The 17286-nt window shown below is 38.6% G+C and overlaps 2 protein-coding genes across 2 annotated transcripts in view; one reads left to right on the forward strand and one right to left on the reverse strand.

Annotated features, from left to right (window-relative positions):
• Window positions 1–12056, forward strand: part of LOC134620556 (NACHT, LRR and PYD domains-containing protein 3-like) — a 31896-nt gene extending 19840 nt beyond the window's left edge. Inside the window, exons 7-19 of the mRNA XM_063466760.1 lie at window positions 751–829; window positions 946–1201; window positions 3443–5234; window positions 6049–6222; window positions 6339–6506; window positions 6627–6791; window positions 7434–7607; window positions 7880–8053; window positions 8509–8670; window positions 8964–9137; window positions 10074–10247; window positions 10329–10375; window positions 10476–12056. Coding sequence (XP_063322830.1) covers window positions 751–829; window positions 946–1201; window positions 3443–5234; window positions 6049–6222; window positions 6339–6506; window positions 6627–6791; window positions 7434–7607; window positions 7880–8053; window positions 8509–8670; window positions 8964–9137; window positions 10074–10247; window positions 10329–10375; window positions 10476–11014 — 4078 coding nt within the window. The 3' untranslated portion in view covers window positions 11015–12056. The remainder of the gene's footprint in view (window positions 1–750; window positions 830–945; window positions 1202–3442; window positions 5235–6048; window positions 6223–6338; window positions 6507–6626; window positions 6792–7433; window positions 7608–7879; window positions 8054–8508; window positions 8671–8963; window positions 9138–10073; window positions 10248–10328; window positions 10376–10475) is intronic.
• Window positions 12057–12155: 99 nt separating this feature from the next.
• Window positions 12156–16985, reverse strand: zgc:112023 (PI-PLC X domain-containing protein 1). Its single transcript, XM_063466762.1, has 7 exons — window positions 16786–16985; window positions 16481–16617; window positions 15415–15540; window positions 15177–15332; window positions 14640–14746; window positions 13965–14035; window positions 12156–13045 (listed from the first exon to the last, which is right to left on the reverse strand). Exons 1-7 carry the CDS (start codon window positions 16886–16888, stop codon window positions 12771–12773), a joined length of 975 nt encoding a protein of 324 aa, XP_063322832.1. The 5' UTR covers window positions 16889–16985; the 3' UTR covers window positions 12156–12770.
• Between the last annotated feature and the right edge of the window lie 301 nt (window positions 16986–17286).

Raw genomic sequence — 17286 nt, forward strand, 5'->3', positions numbered from 1 at the left:
CACAATATTATAACTTTCTGAGATATTGAATTTGGGATTTTCATTAGTTGTCAGTTATAATCATCAAAATTAAAAGAAATAAACACTTGAAATATATCAGTCTGTGTGGAATGAATGTATACATTACACAAGTTTCACTTTTTGAACGAAATTAGTGAAATAAATCAACTTTTTGATGATATTCTAATTATATGACCACCACTTGTAAATATGTGAAGCTACCTGCTGTGGTGGCCCCTTATCAATAATGGAACAGTTGAGGTAGCTTGCTATTTACATATCTTTATCATTATTATGGCTGCCATATCATTGGTAGTCATATGCATAATTTTCATGTGGCGCTTATTGAAAATACATTGAAGACTTTTGCAATCCATAGGATCAGTTCTCTAGCATTTCATTGCATATTCAGTAAAACCCTAAAATGGCAGTGAACCAAGTATTGAGCCTGTGGAACCCCGCAATGTAAACTTTAGTAATGATGGGGGACTTTTTTGGGACTTTGTATGCTTATTACTAATTTTAGTAATTTTGAAAAAACTACTTTACAACTTATAATTTACACTGTTTTTCTACCAACTTCTGCACTTTATTTATGAATTATTGGATTCATTTTGTGTAACAAGAGAACTATGTTGAGAATGATCTTGAAGTGGCAACATGCCGGAAAACAGTTTTCCAGTAAAATAGATCGTCGTTCTTTATGAAAAAGAGCATTTTCAGTCTGGCTTGCTTCATTTTTCTTCACAGACTGTATCAGGACATCTCAGAGGTTCATAGTGGTTCATCTGTAGTGGACCATCAAACAGACATAGACTCAATATTTAAGGTAAATTTGTCTCAATGTGCACTTAGCAAAGTCACAGCAGTTTTTTTTTTGTGTGTGTGTGTGTGTGTTGTTTGTTTTACTCAGTATATGTTTCATCTTCTTATATCACTTTTCAGCTGCTTGAAGAGAGTATTTTCACTTTTGTGAAAGACGAGTTGAGGCGGATTCAAGGGCTTTTAAAATCAAAGTGTTCAGATGAAGAAATGGACACCGATATGAATGAGGGCACGAGGAGCTGCAGAGAGGCATTTCAAAAAATTGCACTGCACTTTCTGAGAAGAATAAACCACGAGAACCTGGCTGATTGTCTGCAGAGCAGTATTACATTTTTACAGCTGCATTTTAATGGACAGTATGTGAGAAAGGAAGACGGTGAGAAAAAGGAAAGAAATATATAATATAAAGATGCTATTTAGACTCCACATAGAGCATTTAATGCAGGTATAACATGATAAATGAGTTAATTATGTACTTGAAGCCCATTCCTCATCACTGACTGATTGTCAGTTTACTGTTAGTGCTTCAAGCTGAATGTTTTGACTGTGGCCATCTTGGTGTCATGAAACCACATGTAACAATGGGGACAGTGACTATGGCCATAATCCTGTAATTTTTTATTTTTTGTATGTTTTATAAACTTACACCATTTTGAAAATATAGACTTGACAAAACCAGATCTTTTGTTTGGATTCTTTTGTAATTGGCTAAGATCTCAGTCACACAGGTTTCGAAGCTGAAGACAGTAAAAAGTGCAGAAGTTACAGGGTTTAGGTCGTTGCATGTTTTTCAGTGATTAATTACAACTTTGTTCTTTGCTGGAAAGAATACAGATTCAACACTGGCTTCATATTTCAAACATAGAAGCTACCCTTTTATCTATATCTTTTATCTATATAACTATGTACAGTGGCTTGCAAAAGTATTCGGCCCCCTTGAACTTTTCCACATTTTTGTCACATTACAGCCACAAATATGAATCAATTTTATTGGAATTCCACGTGAAAGACCAATACAAAGTGGTGTACACTTGAGAAGTGGAACGAAAATCATACATGATTCCAAACATTTTTTACAAATAAATAACTGCAAAGTGGGGTGTGCGTAATTATTCAGCCCCCTGAGTCAATACTTTGTAGAACCACCTTTTGCTGCAATTACAGCTGCCAGTCTTTTAGGGTATGTCTGTACCAGCTTTGCACATCTACAGACTGAAATCCTTGCCCATTCTTCTTTGCAAAACAGCTCCAGCTCAGTCAGATTAGATGGACAGCGTTTGTGAACAGCAGTTTTCAGATCTTGCCACAGATTCTCGATTGGATTTAGATCTGGACTTTGACTGAGCCACATGGATATGTTTTGTTTTAAACCATTCCATTGTTGCCCTGGCTTTATGTTTAGGGTCGTTGTCCTGCTGGAAGGTGAACCTCTGCCCCAGTCTCAAGTCTTTTGCAGACTCCAAGAGGTTTTCATCCAAGATTGCCCTGTATTTGACTCCATCCATCTTCCCATCAACTCTGACCAGCTTCCCTGTCCCTGCTGAAGAGAAGCACCCCCAGAGCATGATGCTGCCACCACCATATTTGACAGTGGGGATGGTGTGTTCAGAGTGATGTGCAGTGTTAGTTTTCCGCCACACATAGCGTTTTGCATTTTGGCCAAAAAGTTCCATTTTGGTCTCATCTGACCAGAGCACCTTCTTCCACATGTTTGCTGTGTCCCCCACATGGCTTGTGGCAAACTGCAAACAGGACTTCTTATGGTTTTCTGTTAACAATGGCTTTCTTCTTGCCACTCTTCCATAAAGGCCAGCTTTGTGCAGTGCACGACTAATAATTGTCCTATGGACAGATTCCCCCACCTGAGCTGTAGATCTCTGCAGCTCGTCCAGAGTCACCATGGGCCTCTTGACTGCATTTCTGATCAGCGCTCTCCTTGTTCGGCCTGTGAGTTTAGGTGGACGGCCTTGTCTTGGTAAGTTTACAGTTGTGCCATACTCCTTCCATTTCTGAATGATCGCTTGAACAGTGCTCCGTGGGATGTTCAAGGCTTGGGAAATCTTTTTGTAGCCTAAGCCTGCTTTAAATTTCTCAATAACTTTATCCCTGACCTGTCTGGTGTGTTCTTTGGACTTCATGGTGTTGTTGCTCCCAATATTCTCTTAGACAACCTCTGAGGCCGTCACAGAGCAGCTGTATTTGTACTGACATTAGATTACACACACAGGTGCACTCTATTTAGTCATTAGCACTCATCAGGCAATGTCTATGGGCAACTGACTGCACTCAGACCAAAGGGGGCTGAATAATTACGCACACCCCACTTTGCAGTTATTTATTTGTAAAAAATGTTTGGAATCATGTATGATTTTCGTTCCACTTCTCACGTGTACACCACTTTGTATTGGTCTTTCACGTGGAATTCCAATAAAATTGATTCATGTTTGTGGCTGTAATGTGACAAAATGTGGGAAAGTTCAAGGGGGCCGAATACTTTCGCAAGCCACTCTATCTATAGTTTTAGCTTTCAAAATTGTCAGTGACCTCAACTTCTAACATTATTTCTAACTTTACTTGTGAGGCTAAATTTCTATGTTGTTTTTGTGTGTTTATGCAGAATCCCCTGCAGTGTGTCAGCGTAAACTTAAAACTAGTTTAAAAAGGAAGTTCCAGTGCTTGTTTGAGGGGACTGCTAAAACGCGAAACCCAACTTTTTTGAATGACATCTACACAGAGCTCTACATAACAGAAGAAGGGACTGGAGAGGTCAGCAATGAACATGAGGTCAGACAGATTGAAACCGCTGTGAGGAAACCAGCCAGACCAGAAAGAACGATCACATGTGAGGAAATCTTTAAAGCCTCATTAGGTAAAGATCAGCCATGTAGAACAGTGCTGACAAAGGGAGTGGCTGGCATTGGGAAAACAGTCTTGACACAGAAGTTCACTCTGGACTGGGCTGAGGACAAAGCTAACCAGGACATCCAGTTCACATTTCCATTCACCTTCAGAGAGCTGAACCTGCTGAAGGGTACAAATTTCAGTTTGGTGAAACTTGTTCATCATTTCTTTACTGAAGCCAAAGAAGCAGGACTCTGCAGCTTTGAGGAATTAGAGGTTGTGTTGATCTTTGATGGCCTGGATGAGTGTCGACTTCCTCTGGACTTCCAAAACAATAAGATCCTGACTGATGCTCGACAGCCCACTTCAGTGGATGTTCTGCTGACAAACCTCATCTGTGGGAACCTGCTTCCCTCTGCTCGGCTATGGATAACCACACGACCTGCAGCAGCCAATCAGATTCCACCTGGATATGTTGACATGGTAACAGAGGTCAGAGGGTTCACTGACCTACAGAAGGAGGAGTACTTCAGAAAGAGATTTGGAGAAGAGGAGCAAGCCAGGAGGATCATATCTCACATAAAGACTTCGCGAAGCCTGTACATCATGTGCCATATCCCTGTATTCTGCTGGATCACTGCTACCGTTTTGGAGGATGTGCTGAAAACTAGAGCAGGAGGAGAGCTGCCCAAGACCTTGACTGAGATGTACATCCACTTCCTGGTGGTTCAAGCAAAACTGTGGAGCGTCAAGTATGACATTGGAGCTGAGGCGGATCCACACTGGAATCCAGGGAGCAGGGAAATGGTTTTGTCATTGGGAAAACTAGCATATGAGCAACTGCAGAAAGGTCACTTGATCTTCTATGAATCAGACCTGACAGAGTCTGGCATGGATCTCAGAGTGGCCTCGGTGTACTCAGGATTGTTCACACAGATCTTTAAAGAGGAGAGGGGGCTGCACCAGGAGAAAGTGTTTTGCTTTGTTCATCTGAGCATTCAGGAGTTTCTGGCTGCTCTTTATGTCTTTCTGACTTTGACAAACTCTGGCGTGAATCTGTTTCAGTCTGAAACTTGGTGGTCAAATGTATTCAGGGACAAATCTAAGCTATCATACCTTTTCCAAGGTGCTGTGGACATGGCTGTACAGAGTCCAAATGGACACCTGGACTTGTTTCTCCGCTTCCTCCTGGGTCTTTCCCTGCCGACAAATCTTACGCTTCTTGGTGGGTTGATGAAACAGACAGGAAATATCTCTGTTGCCAAAGAGGTAACGATTAAGTATATAAAGAGCGTGATCAGGAGGAGTCTGTCACCAGAGAGAAGCATTAACCTGTTCCACTGTCTGAATGAGCTGAATGACCATTCTCTGGTTGAGGAGATCCAACAGTACCTGAATTCAGGAAGCCTTTCCACAGATAAACTGTCTACTGCTCAGTGGTCAGCTCTGGTCTTCATCTTACTGTCATCAGAAGAAGACCTGGACATGTTCGACCTGAAGAAATACTCTGCTTCTGATGAAGGTCTTCTGAGGCTGCTGCCTGTGATCAAAGCCTCCAACAAATCTCTGTAAGTTTCCAGAAAAATAGGAAACAATTGCTAAAGAACTACTGCATTTAGCTTAATCTGCTGAAAATAAAGTAAGTCAGGAAATTTAAATTTACTTAAAAATCAATGCATGTATATATATGTATATGTTTTTAAAAATACAAATAGATTAAATAAAGAGAAAGCTAAAAGAGAAAAGCTTAAAAAAGGAAATCAAGCGGTGTGTAAATACAGAAAGAACGTAAAACAAAAATATGAAATCATACAACTTTATTAATAACTATATTTTCACTATTTCTGATGGGTTTTATGACATACTGGCAATTGATCCAATTACAGCTTCAGCAAAACTCCATTACTGATCAATGTTCCCGATTCTTTCTAAGTAGTTTGGTTGTTTTCTTATGGAGAAATGCTCATTTTAGTTACCACAAGATTTTGAGTCTTTGTTCCAGAGTTATCTTAATTTTGCTGTAATTCTTAGGAAGGTTTTTGGACTCTTTAACGCAGTAGGTCTGCATGCATTATTTTCTAAGTATTGTAGCTGTGATTATAAAAGCCATGAACGATGCATCCTCTAAATGAGGAGGAAAGTTTTTATACAATTTATGCAGGATCTGAAATAACACACTGCAAATACAGAGCTGTTTACTTGGGTACTTGAAACCTGAATTTAATACCATAATTACTTACAGTAGTTTCTTGGTGGTGACCACATGAACATTCATTTAATAACTACGTATCTGGCCAACATATAATAATACATTTTGGCAGATATCAGTAGATTTTTTGTTGTGATTAACATTCCTCCCTTTTGTATGAATAATAAACTTAGGTTGAGTAGCTGTAATCTGACAGAGAGATGCTGTGAAGGTTTGGCCTCAGTTTTTAGCGCTCAGTCTTCCACTCTAAGAGATGTTGATCTGACAAACAACAACCTGCAGGACTCCGGACTGAAGTTGGTGTCTTCTGGACTTAAGAATCCACAGTGTAGACTGGAAAAGCTGAGGTTTGATCAACACATTTTTTGCAAATTTTCACAGTCGTTTCTGCTGAAACTGCTGAAAATTGAACAGAAATAGTAAATGTGTAAACAAAACATGTTTATATTTATCTTATTACCAGGTTGAACCAAAACAATCTCACAGAGAAATGCTGTCAAGAGCTGTCATTAGTTCTAGAGACGTCTCATTTGAGAGAATTGGACTTGAGTTACAACAATCTGCAGGACTCTGGACTGAAGCAGCTCTCTGCTGGGCTAAAAGGTCCAAACTGTAGACTGGAAACACTCAGGTCAGGATATCCTATTTTACATAGCGATGAATAATCTGTGGCGTGATATTTAAAATAATTCTGTATGTTCTGTTTAAAAAAACATAAATAAATTCTGCACTGATTTAAATTCTTCTGCAGGCTGATTGGCTGTAATCTGTCAGAGAAAAGTCATGATACGCTGTGTTTCATTCTCACTTCCTCTATTCTGAGAGAGCTGGACCTGAGCAACAACAACCTGAAGGATTCAGGAGTGATGCTCTTCTCTGAACTGGAAAATCAACATTGCAGACTGGAAACTCTCAGGTTGGATTATGACTTCTTTATGTTGAAGTTTTACATTTGGATCTCAAAGTCATTAGGTTTTTTAAAATAAATTTTTGGTTACATGCTTATTGGTCGCTAACCTTCAGACTTTAAAGTTGTGTTCTACAACAGAATTATAAAGATTTCAAGTGTCCCTGAGAAGGTGTTTGCTAGCAAGTAGCTAATTCAGACATTTCCAGTTTTGGGGGATAATCAGCATCATTACTTCATTTACAGAAGCTTATTGATGGTGATGTCCAAGTCACACAACTTGATATTATTCATTTGTAGCCTGAAATGTGTATTTTATTACTTGGAATTTATGCTTCAGATATCATTAAAAATTGCATATTTTGTTCAACATTAAAATCAACATAATCAAATTTATCTTTAAAAACAGATGTAAATTTCCAAAACATGTCCTGCAGAACTTATTTTGCAGAATCATCCAAAAGTAATCTCTTTTTAAAAATCTCATTGGATTTTTTTTTATTCAAGATATGTGATGATAGAGAGAGTTTGATAGCAACATCCATCAAACTCTCTTGGGCTACACAAAACACATTTCCTACGCCATTGTATCACATCCCATAAATGTTTGGTTTAAAAACATTTTAAGATATATTCTTTTTATTTTATCAGAATGAGTCGAACTGGTCTCACAGAGCAATGCTGTCAAGAGTTATCATCAGCTTTATGCACAAAGGCGTCTAGTCTGAGAGTGCTGGACTTGAGTGACAATGACCTGCAGAGCTCAGGAGTAAAACTGCTCTGTGAGGGACTTGGAAGTCCACACTGTCAACTCCAAACTCTAAGGTGAGGTCAGCTTAAGACGTATTTGGCTACCTTGATTCTGCAACTGTGACATTAGATGTAATTACAAATACTTTGTCCTTTGGTAAAATATTTCTTATTCATAAGGTGCTTATTCATAAGTATAAAGAAAACAGCTAACCTGGTACAGAGAACTTTTTGTTTGTATTTGATTATAGATACTGCAAATTTCTATAAAATGGACCTTTTTAAAAAGTTTGTCTTTACAATGCTCTGAAGTAGTACACGTTAAAGACCTGTATCTCATTTGTTAGGCTAACTCAAACCAACCTCACAGAGAAATGCTGCAATGAAATCTCAACAATTCTTAGCTCCCAGTCTTCGAGTCTGAGAGATCTGGACCTCAGTAACAATGATCTGCAGGATTCTGGAGTGACATTTTTGTCTGCAGGACTGCATAGTCCGTACTGCATGCTGAAAACTCTCAGGTCAGAATTCAACTTGTAAACTCTAATACTTTTTGGTCCGTTTGTATTACTTTTTGCGGTGGCTCTAATCACGCAGCTCTTTTGCATTTTCTTCACACTTGTCTTTCATTCACAGATGTATTTTTGTTACGTAAGGTCGGTTTTGGTTATTTGTTACTTTTAATTTGAGCAAAATTTGTGTTAATCTTTTTTTGTAGGTGCACCTAAATGAAAAGGCTATATCAGTGTGATGGATATAGAAAGTTATTTTTATGTCATGGTACACTCTGTTCTACTGTTTATAATAGTTACTGACATTTTAAAGTTTTCTAATTTCTGCTACCATGCTTTATACCTAAATGGTAGTAGAATGGTTTGTACCTTAATCCTACATATTTAAATATTGCATACATATATTTAAATATGTATATATATATTTAATCCAAGTTGTACATTTACTGAATCTAATCCTTCAGCCTGAGTGGCTGCAGGTTATCAGAAAGAACTTGTGACGTTCTGATGTCAAAGTCTACCAGTCTAAGAGAGCTGGACTTAAGTAAGAACAACCTGCGTGATTCAGGCATCAAGCTTTTGTCTACTGGGCTGACGAGTCCACACTGTAGGCTGGAAACTCTGAGGTGAGGTCACATTTTTACACTAATTTTCCCAAACTTTTTTTTTTATTATAGTGCTGTTTATTGTTTTAACATCACTTAATTAATTTTAATTACAGAGTTTGTGACTTAATATTTGATGTTTATAAATATGCCAATGCTTGAGACTTCTAAAATCCTTTAATTTGGTTTGGTTTGTACCATAGTTTAAATATGTTTGAGCTTTATATATACACATATTTTGGTCATTCTGATAATGAAAGTCAAGGGTAGATGGATCACAGAAATTACATGGAGAAACATTCTTAATTTTTCAGGTTGAATCACACAAATCTCACAGAGAAATGTAGTCAAGATGTCTCACTGGTCCTCAGCTCTGACTCTTGCAGTCTGAGACACCTGGATTTGAGTAACAATGACCTACAAGATTCAGGAGTAAAACTGCTTTCTGCTGGACTGAGGAGCCCACACTGTAGACTACAAACGTTTGGGTATGCATCTGAGGAATATGTGTTGCACTGTAAGGGTCATTGTGAAAAGACTGGACAGGCAGCCAACTGTGACAAGGGGACCCATTTTTCCTAGTAGACTATTTGCTCTTCGATTGCAGACTTACTTGTGGTTCCTAAAGCATTTAAATGTAGAATGGATGGCACAGTCTTCAGCTGTCAGGATGGTTGCCCCTTCCTAAACCCTGGCTAGGGGTTTCTTCAAGTTAAAAGGGAGGTTTTCCTTCCCACTGTTGCCAAGTGCTTGTTCATAGGGGATCAACTGGTGGCTGGGGTTTCATCCTAATATTGTAGGGTCTTTACCTTGCAATGTAAAAAAAAGACTTGTGGTGACTGTTATTGTGAATTGGCATAATGTAAATAAAATTGAACTAATGTTGTGTTTGCACACGCACTCCATCTCCATAAGACAAAGGTTATAAACTACAACCTACATTTAAAACTGCTGCAGAGTCAATAAAACTAAATAATTAATAGAAACCTAAACCTACACAACAGCAAAAAAACAAAACAAAAAAAACCCCATCTTCACTAAACAGTATGCACAAACAGCCACAGTTATGAAAGTGCAAACATCTTCATCTAACGTCTTAGATAGCATAGTGTACAAAGCAAGAGAGGGGTTTTTTTGTCTGAAGTTGGACTAATGAATTCATGGTTGTGGTGGACAGACTGAGTGCAGATTCTTATGAGCACATTTCTGTGTCTTTTGCAAATCTTGAACAAGACCATTTTTAAAACTAGCTGCTATACCCGAGGAATTACTTCTTTACTTTGAAAGAGACGTGAGAGGTACTTTACAACTGTCTCACTTGCATATGACCATCTGCTCCAATTATCATGTAAATTATATATTAGTTTTAGGTGGATGGATGACTTTTGAAAAATCCTTACCATGTCAGTTTTGCACTCTTGTAGATTGTCAGGCTGTTTGATCACAGCAGATGGCTGTACGTCTTTGGCGTCAGCTCTGAGGTCCAACCCCTCCTATCTGAAAGAACTCAACCTCAGTTATAACCATCCAGATGAATCGGGAGTAAAGCTACTATCTGTGGGACTGAAGGATCCAAAGTGGAGACTGGACTCCCTCAGGTATGATGTACATTGGAGTACAGGAACTGTAGAAATGCTAAGGGACTCCAGTCTGGTCTGACTTTGATTTTCCCCTTCCAGCGAGGACCACGGTGGTCTTCAGAGGCTGAAATCTGGTCTGAGGAAGTGTAAGTATGTTAGATGTAACACAACATATTTCTGGTTTGAGTGAAAACCTTCAGACTTACTGCTGTATTTCTCACCCTTTCCTCTCCGTGCATTCCTCAGATGCATGTGAACTAACACTGGACCCAAACACAGCCCACAAAAATGTTGTCCTGTTTGAGAACAACAGAAAAGTAAGACTGTCACCAGAGAAGCAGCCATATCCCGAACATCCGGACAGATTCGACTGGTGCTACCAGCTGCTCTGTACAACGGGTCTGACAGGCCGCTGTTACTGGGAGGTGGAGTGGAAAGGAGGGGTTGATATTGGAGTGACTTACAGAAGCGTCAGAAGGAGGGGAGCTCTAGATGGCAGCAGGCTTGGATGGAATGAGAAATCATGGAATTTAGAGTTCAATGATAAAAACATCTACGCCTGGCACAATAATATAAAAACAGCTCTCCTTGCTCCTCTGTCCTCTGCCTCTCAAAGAGTGGGAGTATATTTGGACTGGACTAGGGGCACTCTGGCTTTCTACGCAGTCTTGCCTGATTCAGAGATTCACCTGTACACCTTTTTCTGTGGTGCCTTCACGGAACCACTTTACCCTGGGTTTGGGTTCTTATCAATAGACTCTTCTGTGTCACTGTTAGAAATATAATCTATCCAAAAAAGGCTAATTTTCCCTGGTAAAATAGTCATAGGTCTCAGTAATGCAGCAAAAAAAATTATGCAAAATATTTAATAGATGTTAAAAAGAAGAGGCTGTGGAAAGTAAGGCTGAGATTTTTAAAAATGCACCTTTTGTCTAAAAAAAAAATGTTTTGTTTTTTTTCTATAGTTTTAATATTTGAATATCTGACAGACAAATGTTGCTTCTTTTTTGCTAATGAAGTCAAAGTTTGGACATCAAGCTTGGTATGAAAAAAGTAACCAACTATAAGAAAAAGAAGAAAACAAGCACCAAGAAATTTGACTGTAAGTGATGAGATCAGCCAATGATAGAAGTCATTTTTAAGTAAAGATCATGTTTATTGGAATATGTTTAACCTCCTAGGACCTGGCGTCCACATATGTGGACATCACATTTTGGGTTATTTACACCAAAATACTCAATTTTGCTCTACAAGGGCCTGATATCCACTTACGAGGACATTATACTGCTACTGTTCTATCGAAATTTTAAACGAATATCCTCATATGTGGCTCTCATTTTTCTTAGAAACAAAACTCAGGTAATTCTTTGTTTTTATATTCATTGGGTCCCAATATGCCCAAATATCAAAGAGAAATTAAAAATACATGCCATGGAAGAGTTTGGGTCTTAGGAGGTTAAATTAAAAGGTTAAACTCTACATTTTTAGGGGGGGGTTCTTGTTTGTTGTTGTTGTTTTTACATGCAATTTTTATTTAATTTAATCCTGAACATTTTGTGGCTTGTGGTGTTTTGGAAATTGAAAACATTATTATTATTAGTAGTAGTAGTAGTAGTCATTTTTAGCCAGGCCTTCATCATTTCGTTTGTGCGCATCGTCTGAGGCTTCTAAATTTCTTAATTACAAACAAATCGAGGTACAAAAATCACTGATTTTTATTATTCATATGGATGTTTTCCTCACAGGTTTGTATGCAGGCAGTGTGACGGTAAATGTAGAATAACCAGGTGACATAACCCATGTGTTTCTTTGGATTGTGGAAGAAAGCCACGCAGTCAAAGTTTCAAACTCAAGAGTTGCTTGGTGTGGGGTGACAATGCTAATCACCAAACAGCACCCACACAGCTGTTTATAAAATACAATGTGAAAAATAAATATGAAAATATTTATTTAGAAATACCAGCATTTGATTAATTTACAGTAAAACAAAAAAGAAACGTAACATCATACAAGATATAGTGCAACACTTTGAGAGACTTAGCATTCAGCACTTTACTCTCCAAGCTAACTATTGTATAGCTGTACGCTAATTAAAAGGCTGCTAGCATTCGTGATGTTGATAGTAAACACTAAAATTTGTAACATGTGCCATTCTAAAATGCAAAGATAAGACTTTGTGATCCCTAAAGAAAAGTTCACAGCACAGAGACGAGTTATGAGCTAAGAAAAATCATTGAAAAAGAAAAATTAATTAGAAATTAAAAATAAGTCAAAATAAAAAAGAGAAAATGCATACGATATATAGATTATAGCTTCATATTTGTGCAAATATTTGTGGAAAAGTGTCCAGTAGTGCAAAATATACAACTTTAACTACACTTAAACAGTGAATGTGTAAAGAACATGCAACTTGTGTACCTCCTTATAGTTTTAGGTAAAGCATGTTGAAATTAACCTGAATAAACATGTAGAAGGTAATGTGATGCTTAAAAAACATCAAGCACACAACTGTGTAAACAGCATGGCAGGCTCACAAAATTATTAATTGGCACTTATTTTGGAGGATGCTGGCGGCTTCCTGCAGCCTCCGCCCACCAGTTTGTAGTTCAGCTCGATGACAAGCGAGCAGAACTCGCTCATACCGACGAAGTCACAGCACATAATGTTGACTCCCTCGGGTCCTGGCTGCTGCTCACCCGCCCAGCGGAGAAGCAGTGAGAGAGAGTTCAACGTCAACGTCCTCATGCTCTGGAAAGGGTGCAGGAAGATGTAAAACATGGTCTCTGTCAGGTTCAGACCGGTGACGTAAAAACCATCTGGAAAACAAAACCGTATGTAAAGCCAGTGCTTTAAGAAACGAACAGCAAATAAAACCTGAGGTAAACAAAATCCCAGCTAGCTGCAGAAGCAGTACACTTCAGAGTATATTTACTATGTCACTGACATTAGACAAATACTTTTACCAACATATTCATTCCTTATTGATAGTGAAGTTTATAAATCTTGGTTGTTTCTGTTTTTTTATTTTTTTATTATTATTATATTATTAAACTTAGGAGAATACTTCTGTCCATCTTGTCCAGGACGGTCTTGTAAAAGAGATTTTTAATCTCAAGAGGTTTTTTTTAAATTTTTTAATAGAGGTTAATAATAATAATATTATATATTTAGATGGCTGAATCAACAAAATATGAATATTAGAAATTTGGTATTTAAAGGAATTATTCTGTTTTAATAAAAAAATTTCATTTAAATTTTTGTATAAACCTTTTCAACTTTCAATAAAAACTTTCACCACATGGGGGCAGCAAATACGAATCCATGTTGGATTTTTATTAAAAGCCTGCGTAGTCTGAATACGCTTTGAATTTTGAGCTAAAGCATAAATAATACTTCTGCACCGAATCTGTCAATCCTACTACATAAACCCGCAAAAGTGTCCAACATTGTTAGCAGCAAGTATAGTTGTATGTGGCGTGGCTGTGTTGCCGTGGAGTTTCTCTCCGATTTTATCCACTGGCTTCCTGATGATTAAAAAAAAAATTACAGCAGAAGAAGCAGCATCGGAGGAAACAGTGGTACTGAAAGCCATCACAGGCTGTGTCAGTCGGATTTTTTGAAAAACTACCTTTACAGTATATTCTGTATCCAGTACTTATGCTCTAAAGTTTTAAATACAGGTCTGTAATGCTACTACTTTCCCTCACTGCACTACTTGTTCCAACAGCCTCATACCTGGTCTTCCCTGCCGTTGCTGGCCTTCCAGATAGGTGATCACTTTCTTAGGATCTGGGCTGTTAGCATACCTGAACACACAGGACAGGTTCAATCATTTCAGTGTTGGTGACATGACCAACTGTGCAGACAGCTGACTTGAAAAGTAAAAGTAATCAGGCAGTGCTTTAAATCTGTTTTTTCCCCCTAATGGCCACCAGTCTTGGTCACCAGTCAAAGACCCAAAAAGAAGGAGAGAGAGAAGACCAAGAAAACCACATAAGGTCTAAGGTTTGAAAATAGAAGGAAACAAACTATCTTTACATACTTGTCTATATTATATGCAACCAGTGTTTACATGTTTAAGATTGTATTTCACACCATGTCACACCATTTATAAATAAACCAACAAGCACGTATTATGTCTGACAGTGAACACACATTAAAATATGACACTCCAATTATGTCATATTTGAACCTTTGGCTGTTGCTGTTCTCAGTGTGGTTTAAAGTCACTGTACCAACATCTATTATTAATACTTTTGAGACACCAAGATGCTCAAAAACAAAACAAACAAACAAAAAAAGAACAGCTAATATTGCCAGAGAAAGCAATCAGAACCAAAATGGCCGAATCGAAGACACTTAAGCTACGAAGTCTGTCTAACCCTTTTGCATACAGTCTATGGATTTTACCAATAAGGTATCCGATTCCACAGCCCAGGGTGCAGCAGCTCCTGGTCGTCATAGGATACAATGACCTGCTGACCTCTGGACCAACATGACCGCAGAGTGGGAGTTTCCTGCATGCATACACATGAATCAAACTGTCAGTTTATTAGGCACACTGTGCCAAAACCAATGCAGGCTAATAACATATGATTACAGCAACATGTTTTAATTTTCGGAGCGTGACGTTTGTGGTGTGGTATATTAGCAGGTTTCTGGACTAGAGCAATACCTCTGATACTTGAAACACCTGAGTCGAAAAGAGTTTCAACAGAAACTGAACACCATGACCTAAATGATTAAAGGATTTATTGGAGGATTACAGTCTTAAATGCATTCGTTTTAGTCAGGGTTTCCCAATGAGCCTGGGGTTGAGATCAGTTCCATGTATTTATATCTACTGAAGTTAAAATAGTAAATCCTTATCTGAGAGGCTGAAAGCAGTGAATATTTGGCATTATTAAACTTTAGAAATCAATCATTATCCTAATAATGTCTATCTACCTGTGGTGGGCACAGCTTCCCTCTGAACAGCAGGAGGATGAACTCCATCAGATGGGCGTGGTCTTCGTCACTTAGAGATTCGAAGTGTGAACAGGAAATGATTACAATCTCTTTGGGGTGAGCGTCCAGCCAGCCGGCCAGTTCATCCAGAGCCTCCTGCATGCAGACAGACATTAAAATTTGCTGTAAATTAGCTTTCACTCTGGGCATCAATGCAGTTTTGGTGTAGTTTACTGACCTTGACGGTTATCAGCGTGTATATGCCGTGAGCGAAAAACAATTTGCTGCTCCCTGCTGGCTTCCTGGCAATCCGCAGGTCCAAGAAACGAACACCAAGATCACACTGATCAGAAAGGACCGATAGCTGTAGCCAAGAAAGAGAATGAATATTGAAACACCAGAACCAAACAATGACAGAGACTCCACCATGTTGTACAGATGGCTGTATCTCTCTCCTGATCTCCTCTGTACAATTTCACATTTGGATTCATCACTCCATCACACCTGTTGTCTCTGATTTTCAGTCTAATTCTTGCGTAGTATGACATATCTCAGCTTTTTCTTCCTGTTTCAGGTTACTTGACAGTCACCCTTTTTAAATAGTTTTATAGATCCGCCTCTTCTTTTTTCTCCACTTGTGCAGCTTCCTCAAACGTTTTAATGAAACACTGCTGAGATCTGCCAAGTTTTCAGCTGATAGTGCTAAAAAGATCATTTTATGTCTGTTAAATTCTTATATTTGGTATTTTTCTAACATTCAACCCATTTTTGTGACAGGCTTCTAGTAACAAAACGCTTAAAGATACAGTTTAAAGTTGGTTAGATATTTGCATGTGTAGACACAACACTTGCTCCGTCTTTGCGTTAGGAGCCTTTTTTGGATGCTGGAATGAGTCACATCTTAGTGTTAAGTGCCTCAACAAACAAAAAAAACATTCCTCTGAAAATGGTCAGGTTTAAGTACTGGGTGGAAATGATCAAATAAGGATCCAGATGTCCAAAGAAAAACATTCAAGGACCTTCAGAAAGCCTGGAGAACTGCTCAAGACCACTTTAACAAAAAAAATGAAGATAGTCTGATTAGAAGCAAAATATGAAGAAATGAGGGGCGGCTCATTACACAGTACTGTATACAGTAAGTCATGATCAAACATCTTCCTCTTTCCAAACTAAGGGTAGTTCAATAATTATCAAATTATCAAAACCTCAGATGAATCCCCCAAACCTTTTACGAGGTAGGGAGCATCACCTGAGGTGGTGCAGGTTCCTGGTTTGCTTTCATCTTTAGGGGGACCGTAAAATACCTGCGTGGTGGCCCAGCGGTAAACACAGGGTCGAGTACAGCAGGGGAACAGCCTGTCAGTCAGTCTGAGGAAGCAGGACTCCGATCTCACCACAGGAGAGGAGACATCCAGGCTGAAGGACATGCTGTCATGGCTGCCTGTGGTGCGAGAAGAGCCTGTCAACAAGCATCTGAGACAATTTTTTTTAATTACAGTTTAACCTGAGATTAAGGATAATTATCTTTTCAAAGTAAACGTGATCTGTATGTGGGTGTTTTCTATTCTTTTCTGTCTTGAACTGGCTGAACTGGTTGCTCCTGTTTTACCAGGTAATGCCAGGTTCCACAGCGGGACGTCCAGCAGCTCCTCCGGCAAACGCGACATCCAGTCCGGGTTTCCTCCGAGCTGCTCCCGCTGTTTGTCCTCCATGTCTTACCGCCCTGTCCTACTACAGATGTTCAACATGCTCTTTGAGCTTCTTCGGGATCTGAACACGGTTTATTTACCAACTCTTCCGGTTGTAGTCAATCGCCACTTCCTTTAGCGATTTCCAAAATAAAATCACCAAACGCGACGAGAGTTTGCTTAAAAAAACAGTAGAGTTAGAACACTAAAATAAAAAGTACGGTAAAAATGTGTGCTAATTTTACATTTTAAATGAGAACCATAGTAGTCAATTTACCACCGACACTAAAAAAATAAAAACAAAAAAAAAGCAAACAAAAAAAGAGCAAGACAACAGATTTGAGCTTTTATTGATGTCTTGTCATTTAGCCCTGCTTTTCATAAAAACAATATCCACCCCCCCCATTCAACTTCCGCACCCT

The sequence above is a fragment of the Pelmatolapia mariae genome, linkage group LG23 (genome assembly GCF_036321145.2).
Source record: "Pelmatolapia mariae isolate MD_Pm_ZW linkage group LG23, Pm_UMD_F_2, whole genome shotgun sequence".
NCBI classification, from domain to species: Eukaryota; Metazoa; Chordata; class Actinopteri; order Cichliformes; family Cichlidae; genus Pelmatolapia; species Pelmatolapia mariae.

Excerpts from the sequence above, each read along its gene's own strand:
- zgc:112023 (XM_063466762.1), bottom strand. The coding sequence starts at position 16,888 with ATGGAGGACAAACAGCGGGAGCAGCTCGGAGGAAACCCGGACTGGATG. Across the intron at positions 15,333-15,414 it reads ACACGCTGATAACCGTCAAG|GAGGCTCTGGATGAACTGGC; the intron begins GTCAGTAAACTA and ends GTCTGCATGCAG. Across the intron at positions 14,036-14,639 it reads TGGAATCGGATACCTTATTG|GTATGCTAACAGCCCAGATC; the intron begins GTAAAATCCATA and ends CTGTGTGTTCAG.